Source organism: Ceratotherium simum, chromosome 5, assembly GCF_057802395.1.
Source record: "Ceratotherium simum simum isolate JZ-2026a chromosome 5, ASM5780239v1, whole genome shotgun sequence".
Classification (NCBI taxonomy): Eukaryota; Metazoa; Chordata; class Mammalia; order Perissodactyla; family Rhinocerotidae; genus Ceratotherium; species Ceratotherium simum.
The window spans coordinates 449,847-471,221 of NC_141904.1; the positions used below are offsets into that span (position 1 = coordinate 449,847).

A 21,375-nucleotide genomic window follows, 5' to 3' on the forward strand; every position below is an offset into this window, starting at 1 on the left:
AGGTAGTGGGGGGAGGCAAGCCCTTCACGGTGGAACTCACAGCCCACAAACAGAAGAAACTGGGATTCCTGGTTGAGCAGTGAATAAAACCACGTGGGTGGGTGCTGTGGTGGAAAGAGTGCTGAGCTAAGACCACACTAGGTTCTGATCCTGGCTCCATCAGGACCCAGGGATTAGGAAAGGCAGCCCGAACCTCTTCCAGCTCTAAATGTCGTGGGTCCTGGGTGTGTCTTCACAGGTTGGGTCGCCGGAGGAAGACCATGAAGCTATGCCGAGAGCTCTCTGATTTGGTTGTGTATACGAACTCTGTGGCAGCCCAGGACATTGTGGACGATGGTGAGGAGTCGTGTTTTTCTTCTGGATGAACATTCTTGACCTTTCTTTTGTCATCAGATGGTCAGCACCCATTTCTGGAACCGCGTGGAGTCCAGCTTGTGTGTCCGGAAACTGACGGCTGGTGTGGTGCTTAGCGCAGGAGGGCCCTGTTGATTATTGGTTACTGTGGTCGCCTGACTGGCCCAGGGCAGGGGAGGCCTTTGTTACTGTACAAAACTAGTGCAGCAGGCGAGGTCCCCACAGCTCACAGTTGGCCGTGCCAGTGTGAATGGCCGGGAGAGGGTAGAAGTTAGTTGGCTAAAATAGCACCTCAAAAAGCCCCATATTTTCTCATTGGAAACTTTGACTTTGATGAAAATGGTTTAAGTCACAGTTTTAACAAAAAGAGCAGAAATTTCAGAGGCGTGGCCTGTCTCCCTGTTTTTACCCGTCGTCGCCAGATCTTGAGAATCCTGCTCACAGCTGCTGTCGCCCTGGACTCCCGCTACCTGGTCCTTTCCCCCTATCCTCCTCCCTCCTCGTCCCAGTTCTGCTCAGTTGATGAGCGCTTACAGAATAAACCACGTCGTGTGTCTTCTCAGCCCACGTTAACTCCAGTGGTGGAGGCGTGGAGTCTGGGTCTCCCATCTCCTCAGCCTGGTGGAGGGAAACGGCGTGTCTCCTGTCCACGTTAACTCCAGTGGTGGAGGCGTGGAGTCCGGGTCTCCCGTCTCCTCAGCCTGGTGGAGGGAAACGGCATGTCTCCTGTCCACGTTAACTCCAGTGGTGGAGGCGTGGAGTCCGGGTCTCCCGTCTCCTCAGCCTGGTGGAGAGAAACGGTGTGTCTCATGTCCTCAGCAGCCTCCAGGATCCTGCCCGTGGGCCCCTTGTCCCCATTCCACAAGTGTGTCTTTTTCTATCTGCAGGTTTTCTTACCTTTGGTGTTGATTCCTTCTTCAAATGGTGACAGTTACAAAAATTTAAGTTATTGCTCGTGTGGGAACGTGAGACACTATGGGACTCTCAGCGGGTGGACAACAAGTCTTGTACTAACTGCCCACAGCGAGGAGACGAGCTCAGATGGTGGTTTAATGGAGCAAAAGGTGTATTTGGTTTAGAGCAGTATAGTTTCTAATAAATGCCTTAGGAAACCATAATCCTATTAGCTTAATTAAAATAACATTTAGTGTTACTTAGCTGTTGAACTTTAGCTGTTTTTGTCTTTTGTGGTGAGGGTGTTTTAGCCACAAAGTGAGCAGTAGATAATGAATGCAGGGCTTATTCCAGTGCAAAGCCACTCAACTCTGTTGATAACTGATTGATATGTGCCTGGTTACAAGGTCACCCTGATGATAACGCAGTCTGTGTATTTATGTGGAGAGAGAGAAAACAGTGGTGCTGGTCACAGGGCTCTGCCATCTGGGTATGGCTCGTCCAAAAGATTGATACTGTCTCCTATCATGCTCAAAGCATGCCTCACCAAAATCTGTAAAGATCCTTCTTAGCGTGCTTCAGATGTGCATGCCATGTCATGTCGATAAAATACATATGATGAAGAGAGAGTCTACACAGGGGAATTCATCGGATTAGAAACTGGAATTTTCTGATCTCTTGCCTCCACTTGTGTTCATGACTCTTCCAAGTTCCTGCTCTGGAGTGTACCTGTCAGTCATCTGGCCGGCGTTAAATATCTCAGGGTGCACAACCTAAGGACACCAGGGGCCCTGGGAGACTGTGTGCACTAGACGTGCACCATCTGCATACAGTTCAGGCCCATTTGGCCCAGCAAGAGGACAGTTCAGCCGTTAGTTTCATGGCCATGTCCCTCGTGTGGGCCGGACACACGCAGCTCCTCGGGGTGCACACGGGAGTGAGACCGAGGCTCTGGGCAAGTCGGGGTCTCCTCCAGACTGGCCTCTTGCAGCAGGTCCAGAAGATGTGTGGGTGGTCGTTTTGGGGTGGGGTGTGGATGTTTGGTGAAGGGGTGGGAGGGCAGGGGCGGCGCAGACGCGGTGCAAATGGGGGGATTGGGAGAAGGTGGGAGGTCAGCTGTTTGCAGGTTGACTCCATCGTGACCCCCACACTTGCAGCGTGCGTGGCCCTGGATTGACCCCCATGGAGGTCGAGCAGACACATTAATATTGGCTTCCTGGTCTTTCACCTCCTTTATTTTTCCATTGTTTATAAACCTGGTGAGGTGGATGATTGTGCCGAAGCTTTGTTTCTTTATAATGCTCTTCTCGAACTCTTTCTCCCTTGCTGTTTTCTTCTTCCAACAGTTTTTAACTGGTTCCATAATTCTTTTCAAACTAACTTTAAAACTCAATTTTTCTTTTTTGGAACTGGTCTTTTTCCTTTATTTTCTTGGACCTTGAGTGCTATCAGTTAATACGCATTTCACATGTTTCACATGTTACTTTTGAGATGAACGCCTTCAGTGCCTGTCTCCCTGTTGCAGGAATAGGCTACATAGTTACATTACACAGATTGTTATGTTTATCCGTGACTGTGGACATCTTTGGTCAAAGATATTCTGTCTGACTCATACACCTAGAAAATCGTTTTCCTGCCTGCCCTCTTGGTGCTAGCAAGATGGATGTGGATTAGTTGAGATGCTTGAATTCTTGGAGAATGTGGGACCCACAAATAGGTGGTTATCCTAGCAAGATGCACAGCTCTGATTTGGCTCCAAGTGACGAGAGTCCCAAGAATGGAATTTTCTGGGTCTTTCTTGGTAAGGAGCTGTGCCTCCTCTGCTCTGCCTTCGGCCCTGGATTGACTTTGTATAATCCGATATGTTATAAGGTCTGTGCGAGTGTGTTTTCTTTGCTGTAGTTCTCACGTTTCTTTTTTATTAAACACTGCCAGGAACCACAGGAAATGTTTTATCATTCAGTGAAACAAGAGCACATCAGGTGGTCCAGCAGAAAGCAGAGCAGCTCATGGTTTATAACCAACAGCAGCTCACGAGGATTTACCCCTCTGCCTACCGCATCGATTCTAGTAACTTCAACCCTCTGCCCTACTGGAACGCGGGCTGCCAGCTAGGTACGTATGCCTCGCAAAGGAGTGTTCTCTGCGTGTCTTGACTCTGTGCTGCCGTCTTGCCTAACTCTCTCCAACTTTGAACTTGCACAGTGGCACTGAACTACCAGTCTGAAGGGCGAATGATGCAGTTAAATCGAGCCAAATTCAAGACCAATGGCAATTGTGGCTACGTCCTCAAACCCCAGCAGATGTGCAAAGGTGTGTGTTGATTTCATAGTCCTGTCTCTGAATGCAGGTGACCTCTATTGAAGGAGGTCTCTGGAAAATGTGGCACCCCAGGGTTTTGCAACATGATTTTTTTAAAAGACAGAGGTTGATGTGTTGGAATGTAAATTAGGACTTTGTCACACTATTGAGCATCCGGGTGTCAGGATGTTTGGAATGTCCTCTTCTGAGGTTGTGCCTGTAAAGAGAGGCGTGGATAGCAGGAGACTCATCTGAATTGCACCGCCCAGTGCCATATTCACTGGGCATTACTCATAACTGGACGGCCTCCCAAGGCCTGAGCCCTGTCTTCAGAAACCCCCTGAGGGAGTCTGAGTCTGAAACCGGCAGACTTAAAATTCCACCTGAAACAGTTTCATCAGCTGTTTTAGTTAGTGTAGTCCAATTACAAAACAGCTGACAAAAAAGAAAAGGTAATGTCGTGTCAAATCAAAAACAGTTTCTCTTTACAAGTATTTAAAATTTTCCAAATCGGATTTTAACAATTCTGGTGAAGAAGTGTTGAAGATATGTCTTCAGGATTTCATGCTTTGCACATTTCCTTGCTCTGCTGTTGCTTACCTTCAGGTCTTCTTCTTGCTGTGTCCACTCTCTACCCAGATGGTTTAGGTTGGAAAATTGTTTGAATCTGAATAACTCCGCTTCTCTATTCTCTTGGCATTCAAGTGACATGTCCTCGTCCCCCATGCCATGGTGTTAATTGTGTCACAGACACTCGCTTTAAATGGGCCCGTCCCTCCGGCCTCTGGGAGATTGGATTCTAATAAAAACCAGTGTGGAAATGCCAGTGGCCGTTGTCTCCAGGCAGAAGCCACACTGATGGTGGGGTGACAGTGTCTTTGCTCCAAGAGACACTAGCAATTCAGCATTTGCTATTTCTTTGTTCTGCAGGCTTTCAGGGTGTGTGTTGTGTGTGTGTTTTCTCATGCTGCCACCTGACCTCTGAACCTCTGCTTTACTTGGCTCAGGTACCTTCAACCCTTTCTCTGGTGATCCGCTCCCTGCCAGCCCCAAGAAGCAGCTCGTCCTGAAAGTGATCAGCGGGCAGCAGCTCCCCAAACCCCCGGACTCCGTGTTTGGAGACCGAGGCGAGGTAAGGCGGTGCCTTAGGTGATTATTTTACGGTTTACATTTCATCCGAAATATCTTCAGGGTTCTTCGTGTGTGTGTGTAGACGAGCACTGACCTCAGCTCACCAGATAGGACCTGACTGACTGGCGACGTGCACGGTTCTTCCTGGAGAGCATTGCGTCGACTATTGTGGAGGCACGAGTGCAGGCAGTTCTATCACAATTCAAGGCTGACACTGGCAGTACTAAAATTGAGGTGCAGAGAATGGCGTTATTACCAGGCGCACTGCCTGAGAGAACGCCCTGACCTCCGTCCGCATGCCTCGCCCCCCGTGGCCCTCGCCCCCCGTGGCCCTCGTCCCCCGTGGCCCTTGTCCCCTGTGGCCCTCGCCCCTGCTGCACATGGGCTGCCTGCTTCCTGGCCACATCCTTGCTCAGCTCTGCAGCGTGACTTTAAAATGTCTCCCTCTGCAATCACAGCCGCCTCTCTTTCCAGAGCTTTCATCCCGTTATTCCCATTACGTCTCCCCTTGGCCTTCTTGGCCTGTGTTTTCTCCCTGCCTGTCAGCCCCTCCCGTGCTCATGTCCCTCCTCTCAGGAGTGGTCCATTGCTTCAGGCTCTTTGCCACTCCCACCCGTTAGCCATCACTTCTGGATCTTGACTGTTGATGGAAACTGTGTGGCTCCGCCATTTGGTACCACCATAAACTCTGTCTTGGCTCCCCGCTGGCCCGTGGTGCTGCGCTGGCATCCCAGAGTCACTTCTCAGCCCTCTGTCGTGTTCTCTGTGGTGGCCTTGTCCAGTCTTCTCTCTCAGACATTTGTTCTCAGCTCTTCTTCTCATTTTCAACAGATGGCACCATGTCCTACACCTCAGAAAGCAGGAGCTTCAGATGGACCATTTCTCCATCTCTGTTGCCTCCAGCCTCATCAAGCCGCCGTCACCTCTTGCCAGTTCCACTGCAGTGGCCCCCCGCTGCCTGGTCCCCCTGGTCCATTCGTTCTCCTCTCAGCAGCAAGAACAATTGACTTGGCAGTATCAGGAAGTTTATCGTTTCTTCTTCTTTCCATCCTTTTTTAATTGAAGTATAATTGGCATACAATATTATATTAGTTTCAGGTGTACAACCTGGTGATCTGACGTTTTTATACGTTATGAAATTACTATGTTGTGCTCTAGTCAGAGGCTAATGGAAATAAGGGTATAGATTTCCCCCGTCCGGCTCCCTGAGTGCTCAGCCCATGGTCTCTCGTGTTGTTTATATCTCTGAGAATGAAGTAACAATTTTTCTTGCTCCCAATCAGAAAATTGATTGTCATCTTTAATTTCACCTTTTCTTTGCTCTCCCGGGAATTCTTCCTTCCAAATTTCTCCCCGGTCTTGCTGCACTGTCCAGTCCCACCCTCCAGCATCTCGCCCAGGCGACAGTGTGATGGAGCAGACACTGTTGTCTCAGGTTTATCTGTGAGGGGACTGAAGCACAGACGGCTGCACGACTCGCCGCAGCTCAGCTCAGGAGCCTCGTTTGAAACAGGAAGTTGCTCTTCAAGTCTGTGGTCATCTTGAATTCCTTCAGAACAGAAATCATATTCATTAGCTGCCCAAAAAATTCTGAGATCCCCAATGGTCCAGTTTTACCACAGGATTCTATTCAAAGGAAAAACTTCTAGCATAAAATCATTAATTGAGAACGAGTGAACTTTACCATGGTTAGTTATGTCTGTCCACCTAATTGTCTCAACGTGTTTTCCATCGTCCCTCCAGCTCTTATGCCCTGAAACTCCCCCCAGACTCTATATTCTCCTTACTCTCCATGCTCCTAAAAATGTGTGTTCTCAGACTTTGTAACTTTCTCTCCTTTCGACTTTTATTTTAGATCAGCTCTTTCTGGATTCTTTACGTTTTTAGTCCTAGTTGCTTATTATCCAGAACTTGCACAACAAACAAGAGTTTATGGATGACCAACAAGCAGGACCCTCCCCCAGAGGAGACGGGGGAGGTGGGGGGGATAAACATTCATATTGTTTCTTTTGGTTCCTTTTTAATCTTTTCATTTTTTACTACTTTTAAAGTTACATTATAGTAATGATTGATTTCATACATTAAAGTGCACAAATCAAATGTGGATTGCTTGATTAATTATTATGTGACCCAGATCAAGATAAAGCATATGCAGATCCCCCAGGAGACTTCATCCACCTTCATACACTTGAACTGGATGGTAGGCTCATTGGATAAAGTGTGTGTAGTATTAGTAAATATTGGCAAACAAAAATTTAATCTTTTCTTTTATTCCCGTCTGTATATCTGAGCCTGTTGCATCTGGTATAGTTTCTCCTTCTTGGTAAGCATCTAATAGAATGGGTTGCTGTTGAAATGAGGACATTTTGGCCAATATTCTCAAATTAATTAACACACGTGTAGAAATGTATCTGTTGTACCAATACTCTCTCTTTATTTACATAGATCATTGATCCTTTTGTTGAAGTTGAAATTATTGGACTGCCAGTGGATTGTTGTAAAGATCAAACCCGTGTGGTGGATGACAACGGTAAGGCGGTGACCTGTGTGATTTGTGCTCAGGATGGTCTGGACACAGAGTGTGCAGTGACAGAGAAATTGTCATGCAGAAGAGAGACAGCCCTAAAACCCATCACTGCTGTTGGAGTTGATGCCAGGGTCTTCCCACCACCTGAGACTGGGTGAGGTGGGTGAGGTGAGGCACGTTCTGACGGCTGTTGTCTTCTAGGCTCTCAAGACTCTTGCTTTTGAAGCAAAATTTTTTTCTATTGGAAACAATGAATGATATTTTAAAGTGCTGGGTTAAAACTTCCCTTAGGAAAATGCCTCCTTTGTATATTTATATCGTGTTCTCATTTGTGGAGCCTACGTCTTGATGATTTCTCATTTTTTTTGGAGCACATAAAACTGTAAAGGCAAGTGCAGCTCTAGCAGGTTGACTTCTTGAATATGTACGTGTGGTAGACAGGCAGCGTTCTTATTGTGTTTTGGCCACAGTGTAAAAAAGGCTTTTACCCAGTCCTCATGTCTTTTCTTGGTAGTCTTCTAAAATTGTGTTTGTTCATACATTCGATAAACCTGTTTGTCTCAATCTCTAGTCATCAGTACTCTACAATAAATCTAAACCACAATCCTCAAAACGTTTGAGAAGTTAGAGGTTCATAGAGAGACCTTAAGAGGAGTTTTTGTAAGTGCTCGTTTAAGGAAAGAAATTTGGGGGTGCAAGGGTATAGTCCTGCACCACATAACAACGTTTCAGTCAATGACGGACCAGATATACAACAGGGGTCCCCTAAGGTTAGTACCATGTAGCCTAGGTGTGCAGTAGGCTGTGCCATCTAGGTTTGTGTAAGTACTCTCTGTGGTGTTCACACAAGGACAAAAGCACCTAACGACACATTTCTCAGAATGTATCCGTCGTTAAGTGACGTGTGACTATAGTGCAGACCTATTACTTAGGAAATAACACGCTTGAAGAAAGCAAACTTCCTATACTGTGTTTTCCTTCCACTGCTCAATACATCTATATTTTTTAGTCTCAGAAGTAATTGAGAGGTCATCACTAAGTCAATACAAGATAATCCTGTCTCTTGTTCAGGAGGACGTCTCAGTGATTTCAGTCTGTAATTATTTCATTAGCTGAGGTGTTCAATAGGGTTGTGTGGCTGATGCCTCCTGAATGCATTTGTTAGTAAAACTTATTTTCATTTTAGAAAAGAGAAACTTATATAGAGTACTTGAATTTTTATCATTTATATAATTATTTTATCTGAACTTTGCCAAGAAATAGATTTTTGTTTTTAGAATTTGAGTTGAATTATATACCTTTCTATTTATTTTCAGTAGCTATGAAAATATATCCTCTTTCATGTGTTAAGGTCTTGATTCCTGAGTAGCCGCTGGAAATAAGCAGTGCGCGGTCTGATTAGGTCTGTTGCCAACTGCGTGACCACGGGCACATTGTTTTCTCTAAACATCAGTTTTCTCAACTATAAAATGAGTTACAAATACTTAAATTTCCTACTTTAAAAAAAGCTTGTGTAACTTGTGTAATTTTAAAAAGTTGTATATTTTGGAAAGCCAGTAATATATATTTTTATTAATTGGAAAAACCGGAATCCCTGCACTGCCCCCAGGGATCGCTGTAAGAATGAAGCAGGAGGCTGTGTGCAGTGGCCCCCATGACGCTCGGCTGTGCCCCCTCCAGCGGTGGGATCTCGGGGGGTGAGGAGCATGGTTCTGTGAGGAGAAGCATTCCTTATTTCTGCTGAAACATTACTCTTACGTCATGACTGTAGATAACTGTTTATCTCATTGAAGTGTTCTGATATCTGAATGTCTAAAGGAGCTTTCTCTACAATGCAATTTGGCCCTAAAGGTTACCAACATTGGTGTAATAATCGACAGGCAGTGTTCTTACCGGTGATTTTCCAGCAGTGGGGTGGACCGAGGCTTTGCTTCAGCAGCGAGTCCTGGAGTGGCCGGTCGTCGTCACGTGTCCATCACTGCTGCGAACGTTCTCATGTCCGCTCTGCTGGTGTTGCTGCCAGTTTGTTTTCAGCCGAGCTGTTTGCTCTTCTGATTTTTCTTTTCCTATTTCTCTGAGGATTTAACCCCATGTGGGAAGAAACCCTGACGTTTACGGTCCACATGCCAGAAATAGCTTTGGTTCGGTTCCTCGTGTGGGATCACGATCCTATCGGACGAGACTTCGTTGGGCAAAGAACGGTGACCTTCAGCAGCTTGGTGCCTGGTGGGTACAGTTCTCTCCAGACTGGCCATCTGTTTTCCCTTGGCAGGGTTAATGTGTGACACGTGCTACACTTGGTACATGGCGTGTCTGGCATGTGAGACGTGGGTATGGCCATGCGAGTGTTAACGGGCCCTGTGAAATGTGAGAACGGCAGGAGGAGGGTGCCTGGTCCTGCCCCCCGAGGGACAGCCAGATGGAGGGTCAGCTAAGAGGAAACTGCTCTCTGCTTTTCTCAGGCTACCGGCACGTCCACCTGGAAGGGCTGACAGAAGCGTCCATATTTGTCCACATCACAATCCACGACATCTACGGAAAGGTGAGAGAGGGTAGGGCTTAAAGCACGTGCAGCAACAGTATGGACCTGAACCAGGCTATTTTTGACTAATTGCCTAAAAGGAATGTGCATCTGGTCAAGCTGTTCTCCATCAGAAAACCCACCCTCAGGCCCCGCCCTGTGCTCCTCCCTCCGTCTGGGGTGTGTCCTCATTCCTGCCACCTGGGGCCTGCTCTGGGCTAAGGGAAATCAAGAAAACTAATATTCTCTCAGGCTATCATTTGTTTGGCTAAAACAGTGAAGATATAGTTAAACTTTGAATTTCATTTCAATCCTTAAAAAGACCCAGTTAGCTGCGGTGGACGTGCAGCATCTCTGATGTCTTGCACTAACCGAGCTGTGATCCCAGCCCGTGGCAGGCAGGAATCTTTCATCTGGTGCCGTTGTATTTCACTGACAACCTAAAAATCATGAATGAATTTAGAGCCACCCACAGGACTTGAAAACAGAGACCAGAGAAATGTCTTCAGTTCCCCGTGATGTGGCTCCTTCACTGCAGAGCTCAGCTGAGGTTTGCATATCAATAGGCTGTCCTCTGGTTGTGCCAAGTAATCAGGCTGCCGGGATGAGTATGCAGGACCAGATGTGGTGTGGAGAGATCGAGAGCGTTGACCAGGGCCCGGAAGGTCCAGGCCTCTTTCTCAGGAAGTGCGTGGAGTCTGCACTCCTCCTTCAGAGGAGTCACTCTCTCTGTGCTCGGCTTCCTCAGCTGGATGCGGGGTAGAAAGTGCCCCTCATGGGTAGTGCCCGTCATCCTCAGATGGCTGCCTGGCACAGGCACAGTGAGCGCTCAGAAGTGCTGGCTGCTGTCACTGTGACCACAGTCACCTGCTAGGGAGCGTCCACCAGCCTGGACCGGGACGTGTCTGTCCTCCCATCAGTCTGGGTGGCACCGGGGGCCGAATCTCCCCGAGCGTGAGGTTTAACTCCACGCCTGCTGCCTTTGTTGTACTGCTTGTTGGGGTCTCCCTCTGGCCTAAACGCATGCAAATGTGAATGATCGAAAGTGATTCCTGGATTTCTAGGGTTCCCAGGTTAATGAAGGAGGTTCTGCAGCATTTATCATGCTTGAGGGAAACAGTAAAATGCAGATTTGTTTAGAACTTGAAAGTGTCCCGTGTTCTCCCTCCTACATAAATGTCCACGTATGAGTCCTGTTGTTTATTCTCTCACGGCTGTTTGGGTCGAGGATGCGTGAACCACAGTGTGAAATGAGAGAACCTGTGACTAAAAATCCCCCAAGTGGAGCGAGGGGCTGAGGGGAGCAAATGCATTTTTCTTTTGTTTTTCTCGCCCCCTTCTGGAACGAGCCCAAGCCGTGCTTTGTCTTTCCTTGCAGTGGAGCCCTTTAATACTCAACCCCAGTTACACGATATTGCACTTTCTAGGAGCCACCAAGGTAGTGTCGGCATGCTGCTCGGGTCTTGCCGGCGTGTTCCGTTCTGAACGTGTGGCAGCATGCTCTCGCTCATCCGTTTCCTGCTCACCTCTCAGAAACACCATCCGTGGCTTTCAGGCGGCTGAGGTTCATCACAGTCTGTTCCTACCACTTGTCACCCTTGGGCAGGAAACTCGGGGAGAGCTTGGTTGTGAGGGTGGAAGGCTGCCTTCCTCACAGAGCGAGGTGACGAGGTGTGCATGAGGTTGTGTGAATGTGCTGTGAGCTGCTGCTTTATTGGTGTGAATAGACTCAGTGGCTGGAAAGTTCTGTCCTGTATCCATTTTTCATGGAGCCATCATGTAGAAGGCGGGTTGTTAACACGATGGCGCTGCTTGACTTGCGGTTGGTCCTTTGTGTCTTCAGAGCAGACAGCTCCAGGGTCTGAAGGGACTGTTCCATAAGAACCCCCGGCCCAGCTCTTCAGAGAACAGTTCCCATCACACTCGGAGGCGATCGCTGGGAGACAGGATTCTGCGACGCACAGCCAGTGCGCCAGCCAAAGGCAGAAAAAGGAGCAAAATGGGCTTCCAGGAAATGGTAGAGATAAAGGATTCTCTCTCTGAGGCTGCCAGAGATTCAGATGGTGTCCTGAGGAGGACCACGCGGAGTCTGCAAGCGCGCCCCGTCTCCATGCCCGTTGACAGAAGTCTGCTGGGGGCCCTGTCGCTGCCTCTGCCGGAAAGAGTGAAAGACACTGAAGGAAAAGAGAACTCTCTGGGTGAGATGCTTTCAGTTTCTCTAAGAGTGAACCCTTCTAAGCTGCATTTTGGTCCCTAATTACTGTTATGACATGGTTGACATTTTGTAGTCAAAGTAAAATATAATGGAAAGTTAGTAATTTTTAATGTTTTCTTTTAGACTAGATTTTAGGCTTTTTGGGGAGAGGGTAGTAGAAGAGCTATTTCATAGTCACCTAAAGCCGTAAAATAACCTTGGTATCTGAACTTGACAGAGAGGGATGAGGAGAGCCATCAGGTGTGTTGGCCTGGACCTGTTGTCTGTGAGGTGCGACCTGCAGGGTAGGACAGAGGTCTTGGTTGTGCACGTGGGTGTTGTACATACTGAGTGTTCTGAGGTTGAGTAGGATTATCTTGACATTTCTGAGGTTGAGTACGGTTGTATTTCTTTCCCCACCATATGACACATTTCCACGATTGGAAGTGTTTGTGGAGAAGGAGGAAAATCCAGATGTGAGGAGCAAGCCAGCTATCACTTGAGAAGTCTCTGCTTCCTCCAAAGGCAGCTCAGGCGATGTTTCCTGTGGCTCGTTTCCCTGACTCTGGGATGTCGGCAGGGAAGGAGCGGGTCTGTGCGCCTGTCGAGATGTGGGCTCCTCAAGTTTAGGGGCCAGGCATTTCCCCTCTTCTCCCTTGATTTGAGCATAAGGTTGCACTCACATTGAGCTCAATAGAGAGCTGTGCCTGCCTCAAGATGCACTGCAGAGCTCCTGACTTGTGCAGTGGCTCCTCCCCACCCTGTTCAGGTGATTTAAGCACCAAAAGTGTCCATTTGATGTCTCTCCAACAAGCGTGTCTTAATTAGATCAGAATCGTCTCAGACAAGTAGAATGTGATATAGTCATGCGCCACATGACGACGTTTCCGTCGATGACGGACCACACGTGCGACGGTGCTCCCGTAACATTAGCACCGTGTGGCCCAGCTGTGCAGTCGGCTGCACTGTCTAGGTGTAAGTCACCCTGTGATGTTTGCGTAGCGACAAAATCACCTAACAACGTGCTTCTCAGAATGTGGCCCATCGTTAGGTGATGTGTGACTGTGCTTGTTTCTTTTAGCAAAATTCTCTTTTTATCGTATGACCTAATTTCAGTGATCTGCTTTCTCAGAAACAGCATTTGCTTGTATTGATTTTTATTGTAAGTTATCCTAGGGAGACAGACCAATTTTTGAATAGTTTATTTGAAGGAGAAAAAGGGAGTTGAAAAGTTTCAGATTTTGCTAAGAGCAGTATCAGAGAAGAGATGAAATGTGTGTTTAAAGTTTATTTCAAAACTCCATTTTGGTGGAAGATAAAGCTATATTCAGTAGAAATTGGTAATAATTAATCCTGTTAATGCCACAGTTAAGATGTTAATATCATTGATGTGAGTTAGTAATATGGAGGTGATATTTCTTTCTTTCCATTAAAAAATAGTTATATGTAGTCATTCATATATATTCATAAAACTTGTGGTACCTATGGAACGTTACATAGCTGTGTAATGATTCACGTTATAATGTAGAAAAGATATTAAGTGGAGAAAATGCAGAATGCAAAATTCTATACATAATTCTGTCCCTCTACAAAGCTTACAGTGGCTGTCTCTGAGTGGTAACATCATAGGAGATTTAATTTTTTTCCTTGTAATTTTGGGGTGTATCAAATTTTTATGATTTTTTTTAGTTAAGAAAATATTTAATAAGTTAAACATTCTTCTTTCTTGTATATCATGACTGAAAGCATTAAAAAACTATTAAAATAATCTGATCAAGAACGCTTGATTGAACACCTAATGTTGTCTTAGCACTAAACTAAGCATGATGGGTACCCCAGATTACTGTGAATTGTGTGTTTTTATAGTTTTCCTTACTGTGCCTGATATCTTACCACCTCTTTTAGGGGAGAATGCAATATGAAATTTATGTATTAAAAATAAAAATATTGTTAATACAAAATTAGATATTAGCAGTGGCATAGAATTGGTGACCAATTCTTTACTTTTACATTTTAAAGTCAACGGATACTGAAATTTTAATGCTTTTATTACACTTTCCAATTTGTTTTAGAAATTAATTGGTTAAATTAGGTCCTTTGCCAAAATGTTTTTTAAAATGATATGATTGGTGGTTTTTTTACTAATACTTGTATAACTTTGAAAGTTTACAATATCTTGCTTACAGGTACCACAGTCCTTTGTTTAACAGAGCTGTCTCGTTCTGTTTTTATTGCCATGCTTCTGTGTAGTACAATTCTGAATAGGAAACAACTGAAGGTAATCCTCACTGTAAAAGTATGGTAACTCATTGACATTTTTTTGACAAGAATTATTACATCCTTAGCTGATGTAATAGATATTCAAAGGGAAGCTTCAGTGAAATTCCTATAAATATATTTACCATTTTTTCATCACACAGACACTTTGTTGCAAATCTACACAATCCATGATTCTATTCTGTCACGATGTAGCAGATTTACATTCTCATTTGTCTGTCTGAAGGCAAACGTGAGTGTGTGCAGGTCCTATGTAAAGGGACGCACGTCCCCTAACCTGTTGTTTGTTTCCTCCAGCAGAAGGTGAGGACGGCAGAAGAAACGGGGCGGCAGGTATGAAGGACCCACAGCTTCCACATTTCAGCAGAAAGTTCTCCTCCTCCAGCGCTCTCCTCAGGGACATCAGCCCAGGGGATTCCACTGCCAGCCTGCCCGTCACAGCAGGGCAGCCGGCAGTGCTGGGCCCCCCGGGTGGGAGCACCAGATCCCGGGTGGCAGGTGACTGCCAGGAACACCAGTGCCCCCGCGAGTCCCTCTCCCCGAGGCAGCGCTGGGCTCTGGACCCTGCAGGTGACCTGGCGCAAGACCTGCGTGCTGTGAAAACCAAGGAGAACCGGCGTGCGGGGGTCCCTGTGGGAGGGATAAGCATCCTTTCCCGAAGCAGTCTGGAGATCAAGACCCTGGACGGCCACTGGGGCCAGGGCAGAGGTGCCACGTCCTCGTCTCTGTCGGACGTGTCTGCGCTCTGCTCCGCCGCACCTGACGCGCAGTCCACCGCAGTTCTGCAGGAGAGTGCCATTTCCTGCCTCATTGACGATGTCATGTCGACGAACGGGAGCGAGCTGGGCGGTGCCGTCTCCGAGCTCATTGGCCAGTTGGATGAGACCAGTGACCAGGCCGGCCCCACTGTCGTTGCTCATCTTCATGGCCCCAGGGTGAGGTCAGGCCGTCCTCCCCTCCCCACAGCAGACCTAGAGATGCCCTTGGAGTGTGGCTTTTCCCAGGGAAAACCTGCGTCACCCTTCCTGAGCTCGTCTCCTGAGCTGAGTGCGTTCTCAAGCCCCGAGACCCCCGCTCGCTTGGCGCACGAGGCTGTTTGTGAAGCTGCCTGCACTCTCGTCTCGAAAACCAAGCCAGGGGACCTTCTTCCTGGTCAGGCCAAGACGGGGGCCGTGGAAGGCACCCTGCCTTGGTCCTCGGGCCCTTCTCACTGCTGGGCACCAAGTCCCCCCAGTGGAGAGGACTGGGAAATGGCGCAGAACCACAGCCCTGCCGCGTCCACGGACGTGCCGCTGGAGGCTCTACTAGCCGATCCCACCCTCTGTTTAAATTCTGGAGAGAGCAGCCTCGTGGAAGTGGATGGAGACTCGGAAAATCGGTCTGTAACAACCTGTGAGTACAGGAGAGAGGGCGCAAGTCACCTTGCTTCTCCTTTAAAACTGAAGTACAGCCAGGATGTGGTGGGGCATTTTCAAAGAGGCTTGAGAAATGGCTACTGTAGAGGGACTCTCCCCTGCTCTCTCTCTGAAATAGTCAACAATATTCAAGATGTCAAAAATCAAAGCATTTCTAGTCTAGCCTATCAGGGTGCTGGTTTTGTGCATAACCATTTCTCAAATTCAGAAGCAAAAATGAACCAGACGTGTGTGCCCCTGTCTGGTGCTCAGGACGTGCATGCGCCTGCACCCACGTGGTCCAGACGGCCTCCTCTGCCAGCTCTGAAGCTGCCCAGTCCTTGCAAATCCAAAAGTCTGGGCGACCTAACGTCGGAGGACATTGCCTGCAGTTTTGAGAGCACGTATCAGTGCATCAGTAAGAGCTTTGTTACGACTGGCGTCAGAGACGGGAAGGGCGTGCCTGTGCAGGCAGAGTCTGTAGAGCCCGTGGATGCCCTGACCCAGCAGCTGCGAGAGCTCGTGTCCTTGGACCAAGACGACGGCTGCCCGGGGCTGTGTTCGCAGCAGGACGCCGGCCCTCTCCCCAGGTCGCTGGTCAGAAAGCTGTCATCCAGAAGCCAGAGCAGAGTGCGCAACATTGCCAGTCGGGCCAAGGAGAGGCAGGAGGCCAGCAAGCAAAGAGGGGCGACCCCCGGCGACGCGGGCGGCGTGGTTCTCCGCAGCAAGCGCTCGGGACCTGCGCCCACGGGGAACCGGCACTCCACGGGCTCCTACTTGGCCCACCTGCACCTGCGCGGAGTCCACCTGCCGGGCGCCCCGGGCCGTGAGGACGGCCGAGGACCCCCCGAGGGTGCGTGCGCCTGCACAGCCCTGCGCTCCCGCTGGACCCACCAGTTCGGTTCTGATGATTCTGTTGTGCAGACCGAGCCAAGCAGTGATGCTAAACCAGAAATTTATTTTCTTTTGAGACTGTGAATTATATAAAGCTGCATTTTCATTGTTTACAAGGTATTCTGTAGAACTGTCAGCGTTTTCAGTAACTGTGGTCCTTGCCTTGAAATGATTTTAAGCTTGATTTTGGTCTCCCTCTGACTCCTTTTGTTGTTCCTGCTCCTGCGTTTGTGCAGTTTCCAGTGACATTTCCGAGTACTAGGATCTCGCTCCCCTGGTGTCAACGTGTGCAGGCCTAGACTGACTCTTCTCAGCAGATCATGATGCAGTGTCACCAAGATACCCTTTGCTCCGTGCCCTCAGGTCACAGTCACAGTGTGGTCCTTTCGACTCTCTGCTGAGTTAAGAGACTCTGCAAAGGACAAAGGGATGAATTCTTTATTTTAAAGCCATTATCATCTTTCCTAGTTTTCCCTTTGTTGAGAAGCCCAGATGCAGTTTTATAACTCAGTTAAAAGAAGATTGAAGGCGTGACCCTACCTTTTAAGATTTCTCTACTCCCCCTCCCATGAGAGATTGGTAGCTGCCCCCCCAGACTCCCTCATTTTAGAGTAGGCTGTGAGGGATTAAGGATGAAGGCAAACTTTGTATATAAGGGTAAAATTGTTTGTTTTCCATAAATTTGTTGCGTATTTTTGCTCATGGCTTTGTATGTAACAAGAACACAGTTGCCAAGCTATTTGTTGTACTTTTGAATTTCCTGATTAAATTATAGACTTCAAATAATGGCTTTCAGAGTGAGGGACTTCCATCACAAGCTAACAATGATAGTAGCACAAATTGAAAACTTTCCCAAAGCTTTCAAGAAAAAAAATATTTTCTCATAATAAAATCCAAGTGAATAGACAACTTTTCCTTCAGGGAGCCAAGTACCTATATTTTATATCAACGTACGTGATTTTCACCGTGAATCCATTTTTTATTGCATGTTCAGATGTTCCTCTTTGCTTTTTTGTAACAATAGCTGCAATGATGTTCTTGGAATTCATGGAAATATAATTAAAGCAGATTTTTAAACACTTGGTGAATTTTTTTTTCAGTTGAAGCTCATCTGATGACTGTTGAGTAAGGGACCCGGAGCTCTCAGAAATATTTTCCTTTTTTTAATTTATGTCTCTGAGTGTTTTCATTATGTGTTAAAGGCTGTATTTGTAAGGTGATTTGAAAAGGAATCAAAAGTAGTGAGTTTCTTTGCCTTTGGTGTTGATACAGTAGTTTAAGTAATAATCCTCCCCAGATCCTGCCCTGGGTAGGGGGCGCCATGGGGAAGGCAGGGAGGTGCTGTTTGTCAGGTGGCCCTGCCTGAGGCTTCCTTGTGTGGGGAGGGTGGGAGGGAAGCGACCAGACCCTGGCTGCCCTCAGTCCCCCCTATTCCTAATTTACTGAGAATTTTTATCAAGAATGGGTGCTGGATTTTGTCAGATGCTTTTTCTGCATCTATTGATATGATGATGTGATTTTTCTTCTTTAGCCTGTTGATGTGATGGATTATATTAATTGATTTTTGATATTGAACCAGCCTTGCGTACCTGGGCTAAATACCACTTGGTCGTGGTATATAATTCTTCTCATACATTGTTGGATTCTATTTGCTAATGTTTTGTTGAGGATTTTTACATCAATGTTCATGAGAGATATTAGTCTGTAGTTTTCTAATAATGTCTTTGTCTGGTTTTGGTATTAGGGTAATGCTGGCCCCATAGAATGAGTTAGGAACCATTCCCTCTGCTTCTACCTTCCAGAAGAGCTTGTAGAGAATTGGTATAATTTCTTCCTTAAGTCTTTGGTAGAATTCACCAGTGAACCCATCTGGGTCTGGTGTTCTCTGTTTTGGAAGGTTATTAATTATTTATTCAATTTCTTTAATAGATGTAGGCCTATTCATATTGTCTTTTTGTGTGAGTTTTAGCAAATTGTGTCTTTTAAGGAATTGGTCCATTTCATCTAGGTTATCAAATTTGTGAACATACAGTTCATAATATTCCTTGATTATTTTTAATGTCCATGGGATCTGCAGTGATGTCACCTCTTTAGTTTCTAATATTAGTAATTTGTGTCTTTTCTCTTTTTTTTCTCAGCCTGGCTAGAGGCTTATCAGATTTTATTGATTTTTTCAAAGAACCAACTTTTGGTTTTGTTGATTTTCTCTTATTGATTTCCTGTTTTCAGTTTCATTGATTTCTGCTTTAATTTTTATATTTTTTTGTCTGCTTACCTTGGATTTAATTTGGTCTTCTTTTCTGTTTCTAATAACAGAGGTAAAAGCTTATGTTATTAATCTTAGATCTTTCCTCTTTTCTAATATGTACATTCAATGCGATAAAGTTCCCTGGAAGTGCTGTTTTGCTGCATCTCACAAATTTTGATAAGTTATATTTTCATTTTCATTTAGTTCAAAACATTTTTAAATTTCTCTTGAGATTTCTTCTTTGATCCATGGGTTATTTAGAAATGTGGTGTTCAGTCTCCAAGTATTTTGGGATTTTCCAGCTGTCTTTCTATTACTGATTTATAGTTTAATTCAGTTGAGGTTTGAGAGCAGACATTGTATGATATCTGTTCTGCTTCAGTTATTAAGGTTTGTTTTATGGCCCAGAATATGGTCTACCTTGGTGAATATTGCCTGTGAGCTTGAGCAGAATGTGTAATTTGCTGTTGTTGGATGAAGTCATTAACATAGGTCAGTTATATCCAGTTGATTCATGGTGGTGTTGAGTTCAACACCACCGCCTGGTTTCCTGCCTGCTGGGTCTGCCCATTTCTGATAGAAGAGTGTTGAAGTTTCCAACTGTAAGAATGGATTCATGTGTTTCTCCCTATAATTCCATCAGTTTTTAGCTCACGAAGTTGGTGCTCTGTTGTTAGGCACATACATATTGCGGGCTGTTATGTCTTCTTGGAGAATTGACTCCTTTATCATTATGTAATCTCTCTTTATCCTTGATAACTTTCCTTGCTTTGAAGTCTGCTCTGTATGACATTAATATAGCTACTCCTGCCTTCTTCTGATTAGTGTCAGCATGGTGTATGTTTGTCCATCCCTTTACTTTTGATCTATATGTTTTTACATTTAAAGTGGGTTTCTTGTAGACAATACATAGTTGGGTCTTGTTTTTTGATCCACTCGACAATCTGTCTTTTAATTGGTTTATTTAGATCATTGATGTTTAAAGTGATTATTGATACCGTTGGATTAGTATTGGCCATAGTTGTTACTGTTTTCTATTTGTTGCCCTCGTTCTTTGTTCCTGTTTTTGTCTTCCGCACTTTTTTTGCCTTCTGTGGTTTCGGTTGAGCATTTTATATGATTCCATTTTCTCTCCTTTACTTTTCTTAGTGGTTACCATAGCGTTTGCAATCTACATTCACAATTAATCCAAGTCCACTTTCAGATAACATTATACCACTTCATGGGTAGTGTATCTGCTAATAGCAGAATAATTCTGATTCCTCCCTCTGGTCTCTTGTGGCGTTTCTGTCGCTCATTTCACTTATATGTAAGTGTACATAAGTGTGTATACACATGCACACACACACAAGCATACATAGTCAAAAATGTTGTAGGTATTACTATGTTGAACAAACTGTTATTTGTTAGATCAATTAACAAGAAAAATAAATGTCGTCATTTCACCATCATTTATTCCCTCTCTGATGGTCTTCTTTTCTTTCTGTAGATCTGAGTTTCTGACCTTTATCATTTTTCTTCTCTCTGAAGAATTTCTTTTAACATCTCTTGCAAGGCAGGTCTACTGGAAAGAAATTCTGTCAGTTTTTGTTTGTCTGAGAAAGCATTTATTTCTCATTGACTTTTGAAGGATAATTTCACAGGATACAGAATTCTAAGTTTGTAGGTCTTTTTCTCTCAACACTTTAAATATTTCACTCCACTCTGTTCTTGCTTGCATGGTTTCTGGGGACAAGTTGGATGTAATTCTTATCTTTGCTTCTCTATAGATAAGTGTTTTTTCCTCTGGCTTCTTTCAAGATTTTTCCTTTATCTTTGATTTTCTAAAGTTTGAATGCCAAGATATAGGGTTTTTTTTGTTGTTGTTGTTGTTTTGCATTTGTCTTGCTTGGTGTGCTCTGAGCTTCCTGGATCTGTGGTTTGGTGTCTGACATTTAATCTGGGTCAATTCTCAGTCATTATTGCTTCAAATATTTCTTCTGTTCCTTTGTCTCTTTCTTTTCTTTCTGGTTTTTCCATTATGTATATGTTACACCATTTATAGTTGTCCTTCAGTTCTTGGATATTCTGTTTTTTCCAATCTTTGTTCTCTTTGCTTTTCAGTGTTGAAAGTTTCTGTTGTTGCATCTTCAAGCTCAGAGATTATTTCTTCAGCTGTGTCCCATCTTCTAATGAGCCCATCAAAGGCATTTATTGATCTCTAGTATTTCTTTTTGATTTTTTCATAGAGTTTCCATCTCTCTGCTTACATGTCCTTACATGTTCTGTTTTTGCATGTTGTCTACTTTTTGCATTAAAGCTTGTAGCATATTAATCAGTTTCTTCAAATTCCTGTTCTGATGATTCCCGCGTCCCTGCCATATCTGACTCTGGTTCTGATGCTGTTCACGTCTCTTCAAGCTGTGTGTTTCGTCTGTCATCGTGCCCTTTGCTCTTGGGTGTGAAGGTGGACATGATGTCTGGCTGAAGGGCTCTGCAGTATTAAGGCTCTAGTGATTGAAGGTCATGTGTGGGGGTGCGTTCTATGGTCCTGGGATTAGGTCTCAGTCTCTTGGTGAGTCTGTGCCCCTGGACTGTGGACTTCACGAGTATCTCTCAGTGTACCCCTCAGGTGGGACAGGCTAGATGGGGCTGGAGTTG

The 21,375-nt window shown here is 45.6% G+C and overlaps 1 protein-coding gene across 10 annotated transcripts in view; it reads left to right on the forward strand.

Moving 5' to 3' along the window:
- PLCH1 (phospholipase C eta 1) overlaps positions 1 to 17,759 on the forward strand; it is a 214,205-nt gene extending 196,446 nt beyond the window's left edge. For 4 of the 10 annotated variants that reach the window (XM_087430352.1, XM_014796612.2, XM_087430353.1 and 1 more), the window contains exons 15-24: positions 239 to 336; positions 3,184 to 3,363; positions 3,454 to 3,561; positions 4,557 to 4,681; positions 7,126 to 7,210; positions 9,287 to 9,433; positions 9,670 to 9,749; positions 11,107 to 11,166; positions 11,572 to 11,926; positions 14,497 to 17,758. In XM_087430352.1, the coding sequence (XP_087286478.1) occupies positions 239 to 336; positions 3,184 to 3,363; positions 3,454 to 3,561; positions 4,557 to 4,681; positions 7,126 to 7,210; positions 9,287 to 9,433; positions 9,670 to 9,749; positions 11,107 to 11,166; positions 11,572 to 11,926; positions 14,497 to 16,571 (3,313 nt within the window). In that variant the 3' untranslated portion in view covers positions 16,572 to 17,758. Of the gene's footprint in view, positions 1 to 238; positions 337 to 3,183; positions 3,364 to 3,453; positions 3,562 to 4,556; positions 4,682 to 7,125; positions 7,211 to 9,286; positions 9,434 to 9,669; positions 9,750 to 11,106; positions 11,167 to 11,571; positions 11,927 to 14,496 lie in introns of all 10 variants that reach the window. The other 6 variants (XM_087430356.1, XM_087430357.1, XM_087430355.1 and 3 more) reach the window with 5 other exon arrangements.
- Positions 17,760 to 21,375: the final 3,616 nt, after the last annotated feature.